Here is a 21,060-nt window from a genome sequence, read left to right as displayed (position 1 = left end):
CAGCATCATTCAAAGACTGGAATTTGATACTCCTGGTATTGGATACGACTGAAAAAGAATCTCAGACATTCATACCTGAACTGCACCTTTATTTGCAAAGATAGAGTACATGATCAGTGAATATATTAAATGTACAGGCTACAATGTGGGGATCTCATGCATGGTAATAACTACATGTATATACGACTTGCAAATGTGGTTTCTACTGACAATTGAGATGTACAAACTATGGCATAAGGGGACGACAAGTGGATAAGAAGCAATCCGTAATTTCGATTAAGACAATGAGCGAGCTAGGCTGAAACACCTGAATGTTGGAGCTGCCTTACTCAAGAAAACAAAAAAAGAGACCATGTTTGTATGCGGCTTTATTAACTCAATGATATACATAATTGTTACATTGTTTGCAAACTGATATGTGACGTGTATTAATGACAAAATAACATGCAAAACAGGCAAGCCTTATTTTTTGCCCCACCTGCCCTGAATGACGGGTCGTGACTGGGTAGCTGATATTCAGAGCTTAAAATTGCCAAATTGATTAGTCACAGGAATCAGGACAAATAAAGCCAATACAACTGCCTGTTTTACAAATGGACGGGCAATCATAAAATGCCATTGCAGGCTGACATGGTTTAGCACGGACCGACGCCAACGTCTTTTGGACCTCTTTTCGGTCCCGTTAGGAGAGCCGTCTTTTTTTTTGTATTTTACAAACGGTAGGCCTACCACGTAGATGGGCATTCCTAAAATGACATTTCCGGCTACACTGTAGGCTATACCACAATAAGCACAGAACGACACTGATGCATTTTGGACGTCTTTTTTTGGTGATGTCCAGACTGGAGGTCTTTTTTTGGTGCAGTCTGGACCAGCTTTGATTTCCACATCCACGGATGTTGGTTTTTGGTCTGGACCAAATCTAAACCAATCATAGATGCCTATGTTTGGTTCAGATTTGGTCTGGACCAGCCTTGATTTGGCCCAAACATAGACATCTATGAATTATATGTTCTCAACTTTCACCTAGAACCGAAAATGTACTTGATTTCAACTTCCAGAAAAGTATTTTGACCTTTCATTCAGAACCTAAGTTAAACCTAATTTCAACGTCATTTTGCTTACTGGGACTATTGTAGTTTTTGTTGTCTTGCCTAGGGAGGCAGTTACCCCATAGTACCCTATTGGTCAGTGCTACTCCTGCAACAGTTATTTTGTGCTCGTATTTGTGGATGCATTTTCATCAACATTAAATAATGATTTATTTATTGGAATTGTGTCTGTGTTGTGTGTCTTATATTATATTATTAATTACATAATGGCGTAACATGACATGCCTCATGTTGATAAATACATATTTAGTCCCTGAGACTGGAGCTCGCTCGTTGGTGCGCCCCACCCAATTGTCGTGCTCACTGATGGTGGCACCACGAGCTCACGGTAAACACCCCTCGTGACGGAGTCATGAAGATACTGGAACAGACTGGGAGCGAAGAAGACATGATGGGAGGAGTGGGACATTCTGGAAATAGTACAGACTTGTGACGATGTGACGCTTAAAAACATAAGCTATTGTGTGCGAGACTAATTCTTTAGCAAAAAGCCCATAGCCTGTTTCCTCGGTTCCGCGGAGGAACGGACAGATGTCCGCGGTAGATGCTGTGCTTCTGAAGACAGAGAGTGGGAAAGAATGGGTGCAGGGATGCTGACAATAATAATCCATGGCTGCACGTGAAGAACTAGCTTTCCCTGAGAGTGCATGAAAAAGATTCCACCTGATCATCTGATATAAACCGGAGAACCGACGCTGCGATGGTGACCGACATGTTCTGAGCTGAGAGAACAGCAGCGAGATGAAGGCGGCGGTGAGACCTAAGCGCATGCGGCTTTTCTGGCGGCTCGGTGTCTGTGGAGTCGGGATGGTCACGGCCACCTGGCTCATGCAGCTCCTAGACGTAACAGGTGCGTTTCCCCCCAGAGTCGCGTTATTCATTTCATTCATACATAAAATATCAGTGGTTTATTCAATCATCACACCTGTTTCATTATTAAATTCTTATTATTTTAAAATGTTTTATTTCACCATTATTTAACTAGGCAAGACGGTTAAGAACAAATTCTTATTTACAATGACGGCCTACCCCGGCCTCCCCTAAAAACAATGTGATCGCTTTTTATAAAGTCATAATATTTAATATGCTAATATTTTATAGGAAATAATCTATGCTGCTCTATCCTGACAGACTCTCCAAGCCCCAGTGATGTTGTTGGTGACTTCCCGTGGTCTAAGAGGGAACTAACGCAGGAGAGAGAAGAGGAGAACCACACCTACACTCCTACAACGCCCAGAGCTGGTGCACTAGTATTTTAGTTTGTTCCTGTGCTCTTGGATCATTGGTGTCTTGTCTGTCTACCTGTGCATTACTCCTCTGCTTCCCACTCACTCATCCAGTGTCTCTAGCCTGTCTGTCAATCTCTCTGGCTGTCTCTCATCATTTCTTTAAAACCAGACTCAGTAAGTCAAATAAAATGTCATTTATTTTCTTCAGGTTTAATATATCTTGAATTGTATAGGTGAAAGATGAATTTGCCATTTGGATCACTTCAAAGTGACACAAATGAAGGTTTTACGAATTATAACTCGGTGCGGTAGGGTAGCCTAGTGGTTAGTGGTCAAATCCCCGAGCTGACAAGGTACAAATCTGTCGTTCTGCCCCTGAACAGGCAGTTAACCCACTGTTCCTTGGCCGTCATTGAAAATAAGAATTTGTTCTTAACTGACTTGCCTAGTTAAATAAAAACTCCAGCAGCTTTATTAACAAATTGCAGGTCAGATTTCTCCAGGAAATTATGAGGCATAGGCCTAGTGATAATTTCTATCGCACATGTTCTAAATGTCTCTCTGATCCCGCCACGACTACAGCAACACATCATGACCAAGAGTATGTGGACACCTGCTTGTCGAACATCTCTTTCCAAAATCACAGGCGTTAATAAGAAGTTGGTCCCCCTTTGTAGTTATAACAGCCTCCACTCTTATGGGAAGACTTTCCACTAGATGTTGGAACATTGCTGCGGGGACTTGCTTCCATTTAACCACAAGAACATTAGTGAGGTCGGGCACTGATATTGGGCAATTAGGCCTGGCTCGCAGTCGGCATTCCAATTCATCCCAAAGGTGTTTGATGGGGTTGAGGTCAGGGCTCTGTGCATGCCAGTCAAGTTCTTTCACACCGATCTCGACAAACCATTTCTGCATGGACCTCGCTTTGTGCACAGCGGCATTGTCATGCTGAAATAGGAAAGGGCCTTCCCCAAACTGTTGCGAAAAAGTTAGAAGCATAGAATCGTCTAGAATGTCATTATATGCTGTAACGTTAAGATTTCCCTTCACTGGAACTAAGCCTGTTCCCGAACCATGAAAAGTAGCACCAGACCATTATTCCTCCTCCACAAAACTTTACAGTTGGCGCTATACATTGAGGCAGTTAGCGTTCTCCTGGCATTCGCCAAACTCAGAATCGTCCGTTGGACTGCCAGATGGTGAAGCGTGATTCATCACTCCAGAGAACGCATTTCCACTTCTCCAGAGCTTTACACCACTCCAGCCGACACTTAGGCTTATGTGCGGCTGCTCAGCCATGGAAACCCTTTCATGAAGCTCCTGACGAACAGTTCTTGTGCTGATTTTGCTTCCAGAGGGAGTTTGGAATGCAGTAGTGAGTGTTGCAACCGAGGACAGACTATTTTTACATGCTACGTGCTTCAGCACTCGGCATTCAACCACTTCTCGGCTGAGCCATTGTAGCTCCTGAGTGCCGCAGTGGTCTAAGGCACTGCGTCTCAGTGCAAGTGGCGTCACTACAGTACCTGGTTTGATTCCAGGCTGTATCACGTCTGGCTGCGATTGTCTGGCTGCGATTGGGAGTCCCATAGGACGTCATTGTAAATAAGAATTTGTTCTTAATTGACTTGCCTAGGTAAATAAAGGTTAGAAAGCTCCTAGATGTTTTCACTTCACAATAACAGCATTTACAGTTGACCGTGGCAGCACTAGCTGGGCAGAAATTTGACGAACTGACTTGTTGAAAAGGTACGTTGAAAGGTTCTGAGCTTCAGTAAGGCCATTCTACTGCCAGTGTTTATCTATGGAGATTGCATGGCCGTGTGCTTGATTTTATACACCTGTCAGCAACAGGTGTGGCAGAAATAGCCGAATCCACTCATTTGAAGGGGTGTCCACATACTTTTGTATAGATAGTGTATATCTCTCTTAACACAAATGAGACTCATAAATGAGAGTTGAGTGATACAGAATAAACGTAATTTAGCAGACAAATGCATGTTGTAACGGTTGATATTATTGGCTCCTGGCTCAGTCCGTCTGTGCTACAGTTGATGATATGCAAGACTGCAGATTTGAAAACACTGGTCGGTCTGTCATTACAAAGTTACTTTGATGTTGCTAGTTTGAGTTTCTGAATGAACTGGAATTGTTGGCGATTTTCATTCAGCAAGAGATTGAGAATATTTTCCTAGTGCAACACTTGCTAGTTGGAACATATTTCAGATTTCTCAGCACGAGCAATGTTAGCAGAATGCTGGACACTAATCACGAATGCCAGCTCTGTCTACTGGTAAGTGAAGCAAGCTAGCTAATTTAGCTGACTAGCAAATAGATAGATACACACACGCATTGCTTGCAAATGTGCATAGCCTACGGGTGGGTGATTAGCCTACAGCCAAATAAATGTTCATGCACTTGCAGTGTTAGTTTGCTAATTGTTTTTTCTTCTTGGATTACTATTGCAACCTTTTGATGGCACATTTATTCAACCCTACAGTTGCTATGGGTCAAGCATAATTTTTATTTAACTTGGCAAGTCAGTTAAGAACACATTTTTATTTACAATGACGGCCAAACCCGGACGACGCTGGGCCCATTGTGCGCCGCTCTATGGAACTCCCAATCACGGCCGGATGTGATACAGCCTGAATTCAAACCAGGGACTGTAGTGATGCAGTGCCTTAGACCGCTGCGTTACTCGGGAGCCCAGATAACACCGCTACCTGCTCCGCATTAGGCGGCCTATTTGTTGAACTTGTCTATGTAAATTAAAATGACATTTTACTGCTGTAACGTTCATAGCTGACTCCACTTGAACATTTTTTTTTTTGTGCAGTAGAGTAACCTACATGCTTGTATGCTACAAGCAAACGAGAACACCAGCTGTCTGATACCGACAGATCAAAGGATGGCTTGCCCAGTGGCCGCTTGAGAATTATGTTTTGCCTGGGTTTGTTTTGGCTCCCCGACAGTTTAATATTTCATAATCACAAATGAAGTAAATTATACTTACTGAGTCTGGCTATAAAGGGGTTCAGACGGATGCCTAAACCCTCATTAATACGCCTTTGAGGTCCGTGTTGCTAGGCAACTAAATGCTAAATTCTAGAACTGCTAGCAGAGTGTATTCTGAGCTTTTTTAAAATGCTGCCCTGTTAGTATCGCCCACTTCTTGTCACGTCTGGTGTGTGTGTAGCATGTATGCATACAAATGTGCGTAGGGCTTGGCCAATGTGAGTGAGTTTAGGGTCCAGGCCAAGGGGTCTGAGGTAGGTTGCATACAGTGCATTTGGGAAAGTATTCAGACCCCTTGACTTTCCACATTTTGTTATGTTACAGCCTTATTCTAAAATGAATGATAGTTTTTACCCCCTCAATCTACACACAATACCCCCATAATGACAAAACTCCACCCCCCCGAAATATCATATTTACATAAGTATTCAGACCCTTTACTCAGTAATTTGTTGAAGCACCTTTTGCAGCGATTACAGCCTTGAGTCTTGTTAGGTATGATGCTACAAGCTTGGCACATCTGTATTTGGAGAGTTTCTCCCATTCTTCTCAGCAGATCCTCTCAAGCTCTGTCAGGTTGGATGGGAAGTGTCGCTGCACAGCTATTTTCAGGTCTCTCCAGAGATGTTTGATTGAATTCAAGTCCGAGCTCTGGCTGGGCCACTCAAGGACATTGACAGACTTGTCCCGAAGCCACTCCTGCGTTGTCTTGGCTGTGTGCTTAGGGTCGTTGTCCTGTTGTAAGGTGAACCTTCGTCCCAGTCTGTGGTCCTGAGCACTCTGTAGCAGGTTTTCATCAAGGATCGCTCTGTACTTTGCTCTGTTCATCTTTCCCTCAATCCTGACTAGTCTCCCAGTCCCTGCCGCTGAAAATCACCCCACAGCATGATACTGCCACCACCATGATTCAACGTAGGGATGGTGCCAGGTTTCCTCCAGACGTGAAACTTGGCATTCAGGCCAAAGAGTTCAATCTTGGTTTAATCAGACCAGAGAATCTTGTTTATCATGGTCTGAGAGTCTTTACGTGCCCTTTGTATGACTTCTTATACACTATATTAGGCCCAGCCTTTGGAACTTTGGTTTTCCTAGATATGGCTACTATAGAGCTGACATGATTCCTTATTCTATATACCAGAGAAGTATTTTAGTTCTACATCATGGAAATCTATCTGAACGTTGGCCAACGTTTTGTCCTGCTGAACGCTGCCCAGGATCAAGGTTGTAGAATACTGACCAATTAAGGAGGTGAAGAGCTCAGGGGCAAACTCCGAGCTGGCTGTCATGTGCCTTTTACTGAGGAGTGGCTTCCGTCTCGCCACTCTACCATAAAGGCCTGATTGGTGGAGGGCTGCAGAGATGGTGGTCCTTATGGAAGGTTCCCCCATCTACACAGAGGAACTGGAGCTCTGTCAGAGTGACAATCGGGTTCTTCGTCATCTTCTCCCCCGATTGCTCAGTTTGGCCGGGCGGCCAGCTCTAGGAAGAGTCTTGGTGGTTACAAACAGCTTCCATTTAAGAATGATGGAGGCCACTGTGTTCTTGGAGACCTTCAATTCTGTTTTGGTACCCTTCCCCAGATCTGTGTCTCGACACAATCCTGTCTCTGAGCTCTACGGACAATTCCTTCAACCTCATGGCTTGGATTTTGCTCTGACATGCACTTTCAACTCTGGGACCTTATATAGACAGGTGTGTGCCTTTCCAAATCATGTCCAATCAATTGATCTTACCACAGGTGGACTCCCAAGTTGTAGAAACATCTCAAGGATGATCAATGGAAACAGGATGCACCTGAGCTCAATTTCGATTCTCATAGCAAAGGGTCTGAATACTTATGTAAATAAGGTATTTCTGTTTTACATTTTTAATACATTTGCAAACATTTCTAAAAACCTGTTTTTGCTTTGTCATTATGGGGTATTGTGTGTAGATTGATGAGGACAAACAAATATTTTAATCTGTTTCAGAATAAGGCTGTAACGTCACAAAATGTGGAAAAAGTCAAGGGGTCTGAATACTTTCTGAATGCACTGTCTATCCTAAAGAGACCACTTAAACTAGGAGCTGTGTGGCTGTTGCTAGGAGATGAAATGGAACACTCACATGGTCACATGATCTCAAATCTCAAGAACTGCTAGAGTTTTGGAGCGCAACAAACTGTGTCTTATTCCCTTGAATTGGAACCCTTCTTCAGAAAACACACTCAATATCTCTCTCCTCTCCCTCTCTTTCAGCAATCCACGAGTTTCCAGCAGATATTTTCTCTCCTGAGCAGAGGAGAAAAGGAGCAGTTCTTCTCCATGTAGTCTGTGTGAGTGGCCTACCATGTCATTAGGAATTAGAATGCATATATAGTAATTTAATAGGATCTCTATGTAGCTTACTGCGTTGTTTAACAATGCTGTCGTAGTACACCTTTCTACTGTAACAGTACCCCAACAATCACTATGTCATCCAACTCAGTCCACAGACAAGCTGTTTCTTCTCCTGTGTTTCCTAGGCGGTCTACATGTTCTATGCCCTGGCTATAGTCTGTGATGTCTATTTTGTTCCATCACTGGAGAAGATATCAGAGGTGACAATAAAAACACCTTCCCACTTCTGTTGGTTTCTTTGCAGGTGGACATTTATTGCCATGAGTCGTGCCCTAGAGGCAGAACTGAACCATTTCTGCTAGATGGGCCAGCTGCAAGGTCAAAATTGGCTATATTGTAAAAATATTAGCTTTTTTGTCTTATTTTAAGGTTAGGCATTAGGGTGTTTAAGGTTAGGGTCAAGTTTTTGGTTAGGTTTAATGACTTTGTGGCTGTGCCAGCTCGTGACCACTCTGCATTGCTACATCCAGTGCATGTCATCTCAATAAATGCCAACCTGCGGTTGTTTCCCTCATTACTTTTTGATTGCCTCTTCACTGTTTGAAGTTTGTTTTAATTACAAAGCCTATCTGTTTATGCATTAACCTCTTTTCTAGAATCTTCAACTCAGTGAGGATGTTGCCGGGGCAACGTTCATGGCGGCTGGGAGCTCCGCCCCTGAGCTCTTCACCTCCTTAATTGGTCAGTATTCTACATCCTTGATCCTGGGCCGTGCTCAGCAGGACAAAACGTTGGCCAACGTTCAGATAGACATTTATGATGTAGAACAAACATACTTCTCTGGTATATAGAATAAGGAATCATGTCAGCTCTAGTCATGGGATTTCTATCTGCAAAGTTCCACAACGTTTTTGTACTGAACATGGCCCAGGTCACCAAAAGGGGCCTGCAAATGCATACCGATTGGACTGATTGGATCAATATGCACTGCTGTTGACCTCTTGTTCTCCCAGGTGTCTTCATCACTAAAGGTGACTTGGGGGTAGGCACCATTGTGGGATCGGCTGTCTTCAACATCCTCGTCATCATCGGCATTTGTGGGATCTTTGCCGGACAGGTTACTCAACTTCTTTGAGACAGTTGAAAGCAATATGGCAGGATTTAGGTTTAGACAGGCAGTGTTGTTCAGCTGTATGTTGTGTTCTCTCTCAGCCTATCTCGCTGAGCTGGTGGCCGCTGCTTCGGGATTCTCTCTACTACATCCTGTCTATATTGATGCTGATTGTGGTGATCTATGATGACAAAGTGATTTGGTAAGGACATTGGACCATTAACAAGACTGGGTTCTCTACATATTTAGAACATATTGATACATATAGATTGTGCTTTTAAACAGTTTTTCTCTGTTGTAGGTGGGAGACCATCATACTGATCTCCATGTATCTAGTCTACATTATCATCATGAAGTGAGTAACTGACTACATTATCATCATAGGGTAGGTTACTGACTATCACTATGAAGTAACTGGCTACATTATCATCGTGTAGTGAGTAACTGACTACATTATCATCATAGGGTAGGTTACTGACTATCACTATGAAGTAACTGACTACATTATCATCATAGGGTAGGTTACTGACTATTATCACTATGAAGTAACTGGCTACATTATCATCATAAGGTAGGTTACTGACTATTATCACTATGAAGTAACTGGCTACATTATCATCGTGGAGTGAGTAGCTGGCTACATTATCACCATGAAGGGAGTTACTGACTGCATTATCACAATGAGATGAGTTATTGACTACATTATTATCATGAAGTGAGTAACTGACTACATTATCATCGCGGTGTAGGTTGCTGACTACATTATCATCGCGGGGTAGGTTGCTGGCTACATTATCACCATGGGGTAGGTTGCTGACTACATTATCATCGTGCGGTAGGTTGCTGATTACATTATCATCATGGGGTAGGTTGCTGATTACATTATCATCATGGGGTAGGTTGCTGACTACATTATCATCATGGGGTAGGTTGCTGACTACATTATCATCATGGGGTAGGTTGCTGACTACATTATCATGGGGTAGGTTGCTGATTACATTATCATCATGGGGTAGGTTGCTGATTACATTATCATCATGGGGTAGGTTGCTGACTACATTATCACCATGGGGTAGGTTGCTGATTACATTATCATCATGGGGTAGGTTGCTGATTACATTATCATCATGGGGTAGGTTGCTGACTACATTATCATCATGGGGGTAGGTTGCTGACTACATTATCATCGTGGGGTAGGTTGCTGACTACATTATCATCGTGGGATAGGTTGCTGATTACATTATCATCATGGGGTAGGTTGCTGACTACATTATCATCATGGGGTAGGTTGCTGACTACATTATCATCATGGGGTAGGTTGCTGACTACATTATCATCATGGGGTAGGTTGCTGACTACATTATCATCATGGGGTAGGTTGCTGATTACATTATCATCATGGGGTAGGTTGCTGACTACATTATCATCATGGGGTAGGTTGCTGACTTTGTCTGTGCCTCTTATAGTTTACTATTTGTTCAGTTCCCTCTCTTACCCCACAACATTTTACTTCAGATAAGCACAAGCAGGGTATCTATCCATGACAAATGTTGGTTGCGATACTGTGTAGGTTCAACAGACCCCTGTCAGGCTGGGTGGAGAGGCACTGTGGTCGAGGGGGCCAGCCCTGCTTCAGTACCTTGAGACGGACTACCGCAGTGGGGCATGGAGGAGTTGACTGTGACACTGACATGGTGCTGCTGAAGAGAGGTCGGTTTGTGTCTCTACCACTGATTGTTTGTGTGTGTGTGTGTGTGTGTGTGTGTGTGTGTGTGTGTGTGTGTGTGTGTGTGTGTGTGTGTGTGTGTGTGTGTGTGTGTGTGTACGCACACACTTATATCCACATTGCTTCAAATTGTTTTCAATCAAATGGAACATATTCCCATTGGATCCTGATTCTAAAATAGATGGACATAAAGTAGCTCTTTCAGTTGAAAACCTACGTTTGCTCACCTCCTCCCTCTCTCCTCCTCCCTCTCTCCTTCTCCCTCTCTCCTCCTCCCTCTCTCCTTTCTCCTCCTCTCTCTCTCTCTCTCTTTACTCCTCCCTGTCTCCTTCTCCCTCTCACCTCCTCCCTGTCTCCTTCTCCCTCTCTCCTCCTCCCTCTCTCCTTCTCCCTGTCTCCTTCTCCCTGTCTCCTCCTCCCTGTCTCCTTCTCCCTGTCTCCTTCTCCCTCTCTCCTCCTCCCTCTCACCTCCTCCCTGTCTCCTTCTCCCTCTCTCCTCCTCCCTCTCTCCTTTCTCCTCTCTCTCTCTCTCTCTCTCTTTACTCCTCCTCCCTGTCTCCTTCTCCCTCTCTCCTCCTCCCTCTCTCCTTTCTCCTCCTCTCTCTCTCTCTTTACTCCTTCTCCCTCTCTCCTCCTCCCTCTCTCCTTTCTCCTCCTCTCTCTCTCTCTTTACTCCTCCTCCCTCTCTCCTCCTCCCTCTCTCCTTTCTCCTCCTCTCTCTCTCTCTCTCTCTCTCTCTCTCTCTTTACTCCTCCTCCCTCTCTCCTCCTCCCTCTCTCCTTTCTCCTCCTCTCTCTCTCTCTCTCTCTCTCTCTCTCTCTCTCTCTCTCTCTCTCTCTCTCTCTCCCTCTCTCCTTTCTCCTCCTCCTCTCTCTCTCTCTCTCTTTACTCCTCCTCTCTCTCTCTCTCTCTCTCTCTTTACTCCTCCTCCCTCTCTCCTCCTCCCTCTCTCTTTACTCCTCCTCCTCTCTCTCTCTCTCTCTCCTCCTCCCTCTCTTCTCCACCTCCTTCTCCTCCCACATCTCTCCCAGATTCGTGTGCAGGGCAGGAGACTGCGGTAGTGATGGTGGATGAGTTGATGAGTCTGCAGCCTCACCAGCTGAGCTTCTCTGAGGCAAGCCTCCATCTCCTGATCACCCCACATTTCCCCCCCTACACACGCCTCCGCATGGCAGGACGCATGGTCATCAATGAGGTACACAGGACACACGTGCACACACCACACACACAGCAGAATGTCTCCACACCTTAGCATGGAAAGATGCATGGTTATTATAGAAGTGCAAAAAACACACACATGTAGGGCTGTTACGGTGACCACCCCACACTTCATGTAGGGCTGTTACGGTGACCACCCCACACTTCATGTAGGGCTGTTACGGTGACCACCCCACACTTCATGTAGGGCTGTTACGGTGACCACCCCACACTTCATGTAGGGCTGTTATGGTGACCACCCCACACACATGTAGGGCTGTTGCGGTGTCCGTATTACCGCCACACCAGCGGTCACGGGTAATGAAGGCAGTCAAATTCCACGTGACTGTTTAGTCGAGGTAATTAGGCTTCTCCAAGCTCTGATGCTGCTGGTCATTAGTAGCCTACCAAACTAGCTAACTGCCTGGTACTCAGCACTCTATTGTCCCTCTAATCCCTCTGACATCAATACAAATCTAATCAAACACTTCATGAGAGTCCATCAGCTCATGTTGTGCATCATTTCTATAGGCGAGAAAACAGAGTGATGGCCTCTATTAAAAAAAAGAGGATCCCATCTGCTTTCTATAGGCTAGGCCTACTATATTTATTTCTCAACTTTCCTAATATTTAGCACATTGGACATAATTTACAACAGAAGTATAGCCTACCTGCTGGCATGAAAATGAATCACAGGAAAAGTGTCCTCTATTTGCTATTTAAGTGCAAAGATGACATGTATTTTTCCCTACTCCTGTTTCCAGACAGGTGCATGATAATGGTCCATTCTAAATCAAAACTCATTTTACACGTATATGTAAAGACAAAATAAAATCAAGAATAGTCTGATGGGTGACAATATTAGCTTATCACTTGTGAATGATATATTATCACTTGTGATGCCCATCTTAAGGCAAGAAACAATGCCTTGTTCGAATCATAGTCACACACCTCATGTAGCCTAGCCCATAGGCCTATATGTTTTGATAAGGTTTGTATCACAACTAAAGTGGCAAAATAACTTATTTAAAATTAAGCACATTAATCCGCTTTACAACGGGTGTAGAGCCTAACTGGCATACATACTGAATGCATGGCCTGAGTTTCAAGTTTGGGGAAGATCATTTTCACCATAAAAATGCACCTTCATAATAAAAGCATTACATGCATAATCGCATTTGTGGTCACTTTTGATAATGGTGTTTTCTGCTAATGGAACATTCATTGTGAATGAGAGACTAAATGAAGTATATAGGAATACCTATTTCTTTGTTAACCGCTCAACACAGAATAGCCGCATATGTCGGCACTCCCTCAAATCATTTGGATAAAATATACTTTCCATTTTATTCAGCTATGTTCTATTGTATTCTTCATACTATAAAATAATACCACGGAATTCTAAACAAATCTTGTCTGCTAAATGAACTAGTGTAGCCCACAGCCATATGGCATAGCCACATCAGGACCTGCTAAATGAACTAGTGTAGCCCACAGCCATATGGCATAGCCACATCAGGACCTGCTAAATGAACTAGTGTAGCCCACAGCCATATGGCATAGCCACATCAGGACCTGCTAAATGAACTAGTGTAGCCCACAGCCATATGGGATAGCCACATCAGGACCTGCTAAATGAACTAGTGTAGCCCACAGCCATATGGCATAGCCACATCAGGACCTGCTAAATGAACTAGTGTAGCCCACAGCCATATGGCATAGCCACATCAGGACCTGCTAAATGAACTAGTGTAGCCCACAGCCATATGGCATAGCCACATCAGGACCTGCTAAATGAACTAGTGTAGCCCACAGCCATATGGCATAGCCACATCAGGACCTGCTAAATGAACTAGTGTAGCCCACAGCCATATGGCATAGCCACATCAGGACCTGCTAAATGAACTAGTGTAGCCCACAGCCATATGGGATAGCCACATCAGGACCTGCTAAATGAACTAGTGTAGCCCACAGCCATATGGCATAGCCACATCAGGACCTGCTAAATGAACTAGTGTAGCCCACAGCCATATGGGATAGCCACATCAGGACCTGCTAAATGAACTAGTGTAGCCCACAGCCATATGGCATAGCCACATCAGGACCTGCTAAATGAACTAGTGTAGCCCACAGCCATATGGGATAGCCACATCAGGACCTGCTAAATGAACTAGTGTAGCCCACAGCCATATGGCATAGCCACATCAGGACCTGCTAAATGAACTAGTGTAGCCCACAGCCATATGGGATAGCCACATCAGGACCTGCTAAATGAACTAGTGTAGCCCACAGCCATATGGCATAGCCACATCAGGACCTGCTAAATGAACTAGTGTAGCCCACAGCCATATGGCATAGCCACATCAGGACCTGCTAAATGAACTAGTGTAGCCCACAGCCATATGGCATAGCCACATCAGGACCTGCTAAATGAACTAGTGTAGCCCACAGCCATATGGGATAGCCACATCAGGACCTGCTAAATGAACTAGTGTAGCCCACAGCCATATGGCATAGCCACATCAGGACCTGCTAAATGAACTAGTGTAGCCCACAGCCATATGGCATAGCCACATCAGGACCTGCTAAATGAACTAGTGTAGCCCACAGCCATATGGGATAGCCACATCAGGCCCTGCTAAATGAACTAGTGTAGCCCACAGCCATATGGCATAGCCACATCAGGACCTGCTAAATGAACTAGTGTAGCCCACAGCCATATGGCATAGCCACATCAGGACCTGCTAAATGAACTAGTGTAGCCCACAGCCATATGGCATAGCCACATCAGGACCTGCTAAATGAACTAGAGTAGCCCACAGCCATATGGCATAGCCACATCAGGACCTGCTAAATGAATTAGTGTAGCCCACAGCCATATGGCATAGCCACATCAGGACCTGCTTAATGAACTAGTGTAGCCCACAGCCATATGGCATAGCCACATCAGGACCTGCTAAATGAACTAGTGTAGCCCACAGCCATATGGGATAGCCACATCAGGACCTGCTAAATGAACTAGTGTAGCCCACAGCCATATGGCATAGCCACATCAAGACCTGCTAAATGAACTAGTGTAGCCCACAGCCATATGGCATAGCCACATCAGGACCTGCTAAATGAACTAGTGTAGCCCACAGCCATATGGCATAGCCACATCAGGACCTGCTAAATGAACTAGTGTAGCCCACAGCCATATGGCATAGCCACATCAGGACCTGCTAAATGAACTAGTGTAGCCCACAGCCATATGGCATAGCCACATCAGGACCTGCTAAATGAACTAGTGTAGCCCACAGCCATATGGCATAGCCACATCAGGACCTGCTAAATGAACTAGTGTAGCCCACAGCCATATGGCATAGCCACATCAGGACCTGCTAAATGAACTAGTGTAGCCCACAGCCATATGGCATAGCCACATCAGGACCTGCTAAATGAACTAGTGTAGCCCACAGCCATATGGCATAGCCACATCAGGACCTGCTAAATGAACTAGTGTAGCCCACAGCCATATGGCATAGCCACATCAGGACCTGCTAAATGAACTAGTGTAGCCCACAGCCATATGGCATAGCCACATCAGGACCTGCTAAATGAACTAGTGTAGCCCACAGCCATATGGCATAGCCACATCAGGACCTGCTAAATGAACTAGTGTAGCCCACAGCCATATGGGATAGCCACATCAGGACCTGCTAAATGAACTAGTGTAGCCCACAGCCATATGGCATAGCCACATCAGGACCTGCTAAATGAACTAGTGTAGCCCACAGCCATATGGCATAGCCACATCAGGACCTGCTAAATGAACTAGAGTGGCCCACAGCCATATGGCATAGCCACATCAGGACCTGCTAAATGAATTAGTGTAGCCCACAGCCATATGGCATAGCCACATCAGGACCTGCTTAATGAACTAGTGTAGCCCACAGCCATATGGCATAGCCACATCAGGACCTGCTAAATGAACTAGTGTAGCCCACAGCCATATGGGATAGCCACATCAGGACCTGCTAAATGAACTAGTGTAGCCCACAGCCATATGGCATAGCCACATCAGGACCTGCTAAATGAACTAGTGTAGCCCACAGCCATATGGCATAGCCACATCAGGATCTGCTAAATGAACTAGTGTAGCCCACAGCCATATGGCATAGCCACATCAGGACCTGCTAAATGAACTAGTGTAGCCCACAGCCATATGGCATAGCCACATCAGGACCTGCTAAATGAACTAGTGTAGCCCACAGCCATATGGCATAGCCACATCAGGACCTGCTAAATGAACTAGTGTAGCCCACAGCCATATGGCATAGCCACATCAGGACCTGCTAAATGAACTAGTGTAGCCCACAGCCATATGGCATAGCCACATCAGGACCTGCTAAATGAACTAGTGTAGCCCACAGCCATATGGCATAGCCACATCAGGACCTGCTAAATGAACTAGTGTAGCCCACAGCCATATGGCATAGCCACATCAGGACCTGCTAAATGAACTAGTGTAGCCCACAGCCATATGGGATAGCCACATCAGGACCTGCTAAATGAACTAGTGTAGCCCACAGCCATATGGCATAGCCACATCAGGACCTGCTAAATGAACTAGTGTAGCCCACAGCCATATGGCATAGCCACATCAGGACCTGCTAAATGAACTAGTGTAGCCCACAGCCATATGGCATAGCCACATCAGGACCTGCTAAATGAACTAGTGTAGCCCACAGCCATATGGCATAGCCACATCAGGACCTGCTAAATGAACTAGTGTAGCCCACAGCCATATGGCATAGCCACATCAGGACCTGCTAAATGAACTAGTGTAGCCCACAGCCATATGGCATAGCCACATCAGGACCTGCTAAATGAACTAGTGTAGCCCACAGCCATATGGCATAGCCACATCAGGACCTGCTAAATGAACTAGTGTAGCCCACAGCCATATGGCATAGCCACATCAGGACCTGCTAAATGAACTAGTGTAGCCCACAGCCATATGGCATAGCCACATCAGGACCTGCTAAATGAACTAGTGTAGCCCACAGCCATATGGCATAGCCACATCAGGACCTGCTAAATGAACTAGTGTAGCCCACAGCCATATGGCATAGCCACATCAGGACCTGCTAAATGAACTAGTGTAGCCCACAGCCATATGGCATAGCCACATCAGGACCTGCTAAATGAACTAGTGTAGCCCACAGCCATATGGCATAGCCACATCAGGACCTGCTAAATGAACTAGTGTAGCCCACAGCCATTTGGCATAGCCACATCAAGACCTGCTAAATGAACTAGTGTAGCCCACAGCCATATGGCATAGCCACATCAGGACCTGCTAAATGAACTAGTGTAGCCCACAGCCATATGGCATAGCCACATCAGGACCTGCTAAATGAACTAGTGTAGCCCACAGCCATATGGCATAGCCACATCAGGACCTGCTAAATGAACTAGTGTAGCCCACAGCCATTTGGCATAGCCACATCAGGACCTGCTAAATGAACTAGTGTAGCCCACAGCCATTTGGCATAGCCACATCAGGACCTGCTAAATGAACTAGTGTAGCCCACAGCCATTTGGCATAGCCACATCAGGACCTGCTAAATGAACTAGTGTAGCCCACAGCCATTTGGCATAGCCACATCAGGACCTAACATAAGGACAACTCAGAGTATGTTATTTTGTTCTTCTGAAATAGACTACATTTTCTTCATATCATGTTTCTTTAAACCTGTCTAAAATAATAATGGATTTATTGTTATGGTGTAGGCTATATTAAATGGATTTCTTAGACTTGTTAAAATGTAGATGTTCCAAAGGTCTGCATCAGTGGCTGTGTTTGTTAATTAATGGTAAATTACCGTGAGACCTGCAGTTATTTGCTTGACAATCACAGGCTGATGAAATTCCGTGACCGTCACAGCCCTACACAAATGCATTGCATATTTCCTAACACTCTCATGCCTTAGCTTTTGCTGGATGCACGATTACAAAGCACAAACACACTATGCTTGTTTCATCCCTTTTGTTCTGTTCTGGCTTAATGCTAAATGCCAACATTGTGCTGTTGGATGTTCTCCTGCGCCATGCTCCAGTTGTGACATACTCCTACTCTAACAGATAAAAACTGTAAAACGTATAAAGTTTGTCTCTTACCTTCTCACTCACAGAGGCAGAGGTTGAGCCGGGCTCGGGGCCAGGAGGAGAACGGTGGAGCGGGGGAGGAGGGGGGAGATCAGGGAGCATCATGGGGAATAGAGAACGGTGGAGCGGGGGACAGTGAGAGGCAGCCACTGGAGGGGGATGGAGACAGGGATGGGGGGCCGGAGGGGAACACAGAGGGGTTACAGCCCGAAGAGGAGGAGATGGAGGAAGAAGAGGAGGTCTCTTTCAGTCCCTTCATAGTGCCAGGTGAGCGTAACCTTACAAACACATTTACAAACAAGGAACCTGTTGCTATATTCTGATGATATTGAGTCTGGTTCCTCTCAAGGTTTCTTGCTGCTGCTTCTTGCTCTTTGTAGATTGAGGTCAGGTTACTGTAAAGCTCTTTGTGACTACTGTTGCACTTTGTGATTGATGATTGAAAAACCAAGGTGCTGCTCCCTCCATCCTCAGGAGGGCACTGTGAGCGTGTGCGCTGGCTGGTGTCATGGCCTCTGTGCCTGCTGCTCTGCTGCACCGTACCCAACTGTATCCTGCCTCGGTGGAGCCGCTGGTACCTCCTGACCTTCCTGGCCTCCACACTCTGGATCGCAGTCTTCTCCTACCTCATGGTCTGGATGGTATGACTACAGAGCACACCTACACAAGCTGACACATAAAAACAAACATGTTCCTACACATAGCACACATGTACACAGCGTGTGTTACAAGGTGGGACAATGCTGTCTAATGGGATTTGATCATGTTGATAAGAATGTAACAGCGTTATAATCCCCTATGTCACCTAATGCCGTCTATGCTCCCAGGTGACCATTATCAGTTACACGCTGGGCATCCCTGAGGTGGTGATGGGCATCACCTTCCTGGCAGCTGGCACCAGCGTCCCGGACTGTATGGCCAGCCTGATCGTCGCCCGACAAGGTAGTCGAATTCTAATCAATCTTTGTGTGTTGTGACGTTAACCTTTTTTGTTTGTTTTGTATGGCTGTCTCTAACAGTATGGTGTGTGTATTGTAGGTATGGGGGATATGCCTGTCTAACAGTATGGTGTGTGTATTGTAGGTATGGGGGATATGGCTGTCTCTAACAGTATGGTGTGTGTATTGTAGGTATGGGGGATATGGCTGTCTCTAACAGTATGGTGTGTGTATTGTAGGTATGGGGGATATGGCTGTCTCTAACAGTATGGTGTGTGTATTGTAGGTATGGGGGATATGGCTGTCTCTAACAGTATGGTGTGTGTATTGTAGGTATGGGGGATATGGCTGTCTCTAACAGTATGGTGTGTGTATTGTAGGTATGGGGGATATGGCTGTCTCTAACAGTATGGTGTGTGTATTGTAGGTATGGGGGATATGGCTGTCTCTAACAGTATGGTGTGTGTATTGTAGGTATGGGGGATATGGCTGTCTCTAACAGTATGGTGTGTGTATTGTAGGTATGGGGGATATGGCTGTCTCTAACAGTATGGTGTGTGTATTGTAGGTATGGGGGATATGGCTGTCTCTAACAGTATGGTGTGTGTATTGTAGGTATGGGGGATATGGCTGTCTCTAACAGTATGGTGTGTGTATTGTAGGTATGGGGGATATGGCTGTCTCTAACAGTATGGTGTGTGTATTGTAGGTATGGGGGATATGGCTGTCTCTAACTCCATTGGCAGTAATATCTTCGATGTGCTCCTGGGACTTGGGTTCCCTTGGTTCCTGCGCACTCTGGTGGTCGACTACGGATCAGTGGTAGGGACAGATTTGTTTTGTTGTTGTGTTGATTCGTTTCTGTGTGGCTCATCAACTAAAAAGCTGCTAGGTGTTGTGCATCTACAAAAAGAGGCTGTGTTTTTATGGTTGGCAGGTGTATATCAACAGTAAAGGCCTGGTGTATTCAGTTGTTCTGCTGTTGGGTTCAGTGTTCCTCACTGTGAGTATCACTGTAATATCTTTTTAAGTTATTTGCATAACAAAATCAGACTGTATATAGTACTTTTCTGCTGCTCTAATCCTCTCTGTCCACCTCTCACTTGTTTCTCCATTTCTCTGTATCACTCTCTCTCTCAGGTCCTGAGTGTTCATCTGAACCGTTGGTGGCTGGACCGCAGACTGGGCCTCTGTTTAATGATGCTCTATGCCATCTTCCTACTCTGCTCGGTCGGCTTCCAGCGACTGTAGGCCAGGTTCCCACACATTTTAGTATGATTATGATGATAGTATTTCATGTGATGTTTTCACTTGTTGACATTTATCAGTTGTATTTGTACGGGTATTTAGTTACGGTTCATTTGCATTTGAGACATTTATGAATATTGTTATTGATGGGAAACCTTACATTTTATCTTTGATAAATGTTTCAAACTGGATCTTTTACATAGTTTTATACAGAGCAACTAGAGAAATGTGTGATATCTGAAGATGACCAGTCGAGAACATCCACTTCACACAATTAATTTATAATGTATTGAATTTCTATCTATAGTTGCGTGATGACAATGATGAATCATATTCTTTAGAGTGAAAGTGTTAAAAGGCCCAGTGCAGACAAACTTGATTTTCCTGTTTTTATATATATTTTCACACTGAGTTTGGAATAATACTGTGAAATGAATGATAATGCCCTTTTAGTGTAAGAGGTGTTTGAAAAGACAGTGGGATGGAGTTTTGGCTTGCCTGGTATAACCAGGCGGTAAATTAGTTAAAAGACCTATTACAAAGAGTTCCAAACCTATTTTTGACCATTTTCAGTTAAAACAATCACAGTAAGGTACTTAATTGTTACCCAGAAATGATTTGATATTGAGATAAAAACAGATGCATTGGACCTTTTAAGACCCAATATTGTATTGCTTGTAGGAGTGCCACAGCAGTAACCATACTCTGCTAATCATGTATGCTTGTAGGATGACTCTTAATGTGTAGACTGAACAAAAATGTAAAGTGTTGGTTCCATGTTTTATGAGCTGAAATAAAAGATCCCAGAAATGTTCCATATGCACAATAAGCTTATTCCTCTCAAATTTTGTTTATCCCTGTTAGTGAGCATTTTATCCTTTGCCAAGATAATCCATCCACGTGACAGGTGTGGCACATCAAGCTGATTAAACAGCATGATCATTACACAGGTGCACCTTGTGCTGGTGACAAAAGGTCACAACACAATGCCACAGATATCTCTAGTTTGA

The 21,060-nt window shown here is 44.7% G+C and overlaps 1 protein-coding gene across 2 annotated transcripts; it reads left to right on the top strand.

Annotated features, from left to right (window-relative positions):
- Window positions 1-539: 539 nt before the first annotated feature.
- On the top strand, window positions 540-20,869 carry slc24a6a (solute carrier family 24 member 6a). Of its 2 annotated transcripts, XM_014198923.2 has the most exons (16): window positions 541-1,962; window positions 2,244-2,354; window positions 7,600-7,676; window positions 7,866-7,940; window positions 8,337-8,421; window positions 8,694-8,797; window positions 8,893-8,993; window positions 9,093-9,146; window positions 10,362-10,501; window positions 11,549-11,712; window positions 17,891-18,131; window positions 18,339-18,505; window positions 18,692-18,806; window positions 19,512-19,624; window positions 19,740-19,805; window positions 19,943-20,869. In XM_014198923.2, the coding sequence occupies exons 1-16, from the start codon at window positions 1,854-1,856 to the stop codon at window positions 20,051-20,053; spliced, it is 1,833 nt and encodes a 610-aa protein (XP_014054398.1). In that variant the 5' UTR covers window positions 541-1,853; the 3' UTR covers window positions 20,054-20,869. The 2 variants fall into 2 exon arrangements, with proteins under 2 accessions (XP_045573909.1, XP_014054398.1); XM_045717953.1 differs by lacking the exons at window positions 19,740-19,805; window positions 19,943-20,869 and having other exon boundaries at window positions 540-1,962; window positions 18,948-19,554.
- Window positions 20,870-21,060: the final 191 nt, after the last annotated feature.

Source organism: Salmo salar, chromosome ssa05 (assembly GCF_905237065.1).
Source record: "Salmo salar chromosome ssa05, Ssal_v3.1, whole genome shotgun sequence".
In the NCBI taxonomy this organism is placed as follows: Eukaryota; Metazoa; Chordata; class Actinopteri; order Salmoniformes; family Salmonidae; genus Salmo; species Salmo salar.
The sequence above is the reverse complement of the archived record's forward strand: the minus strand, read 5'-3'. Positions and strand labels throughout refer to the sequence as shown.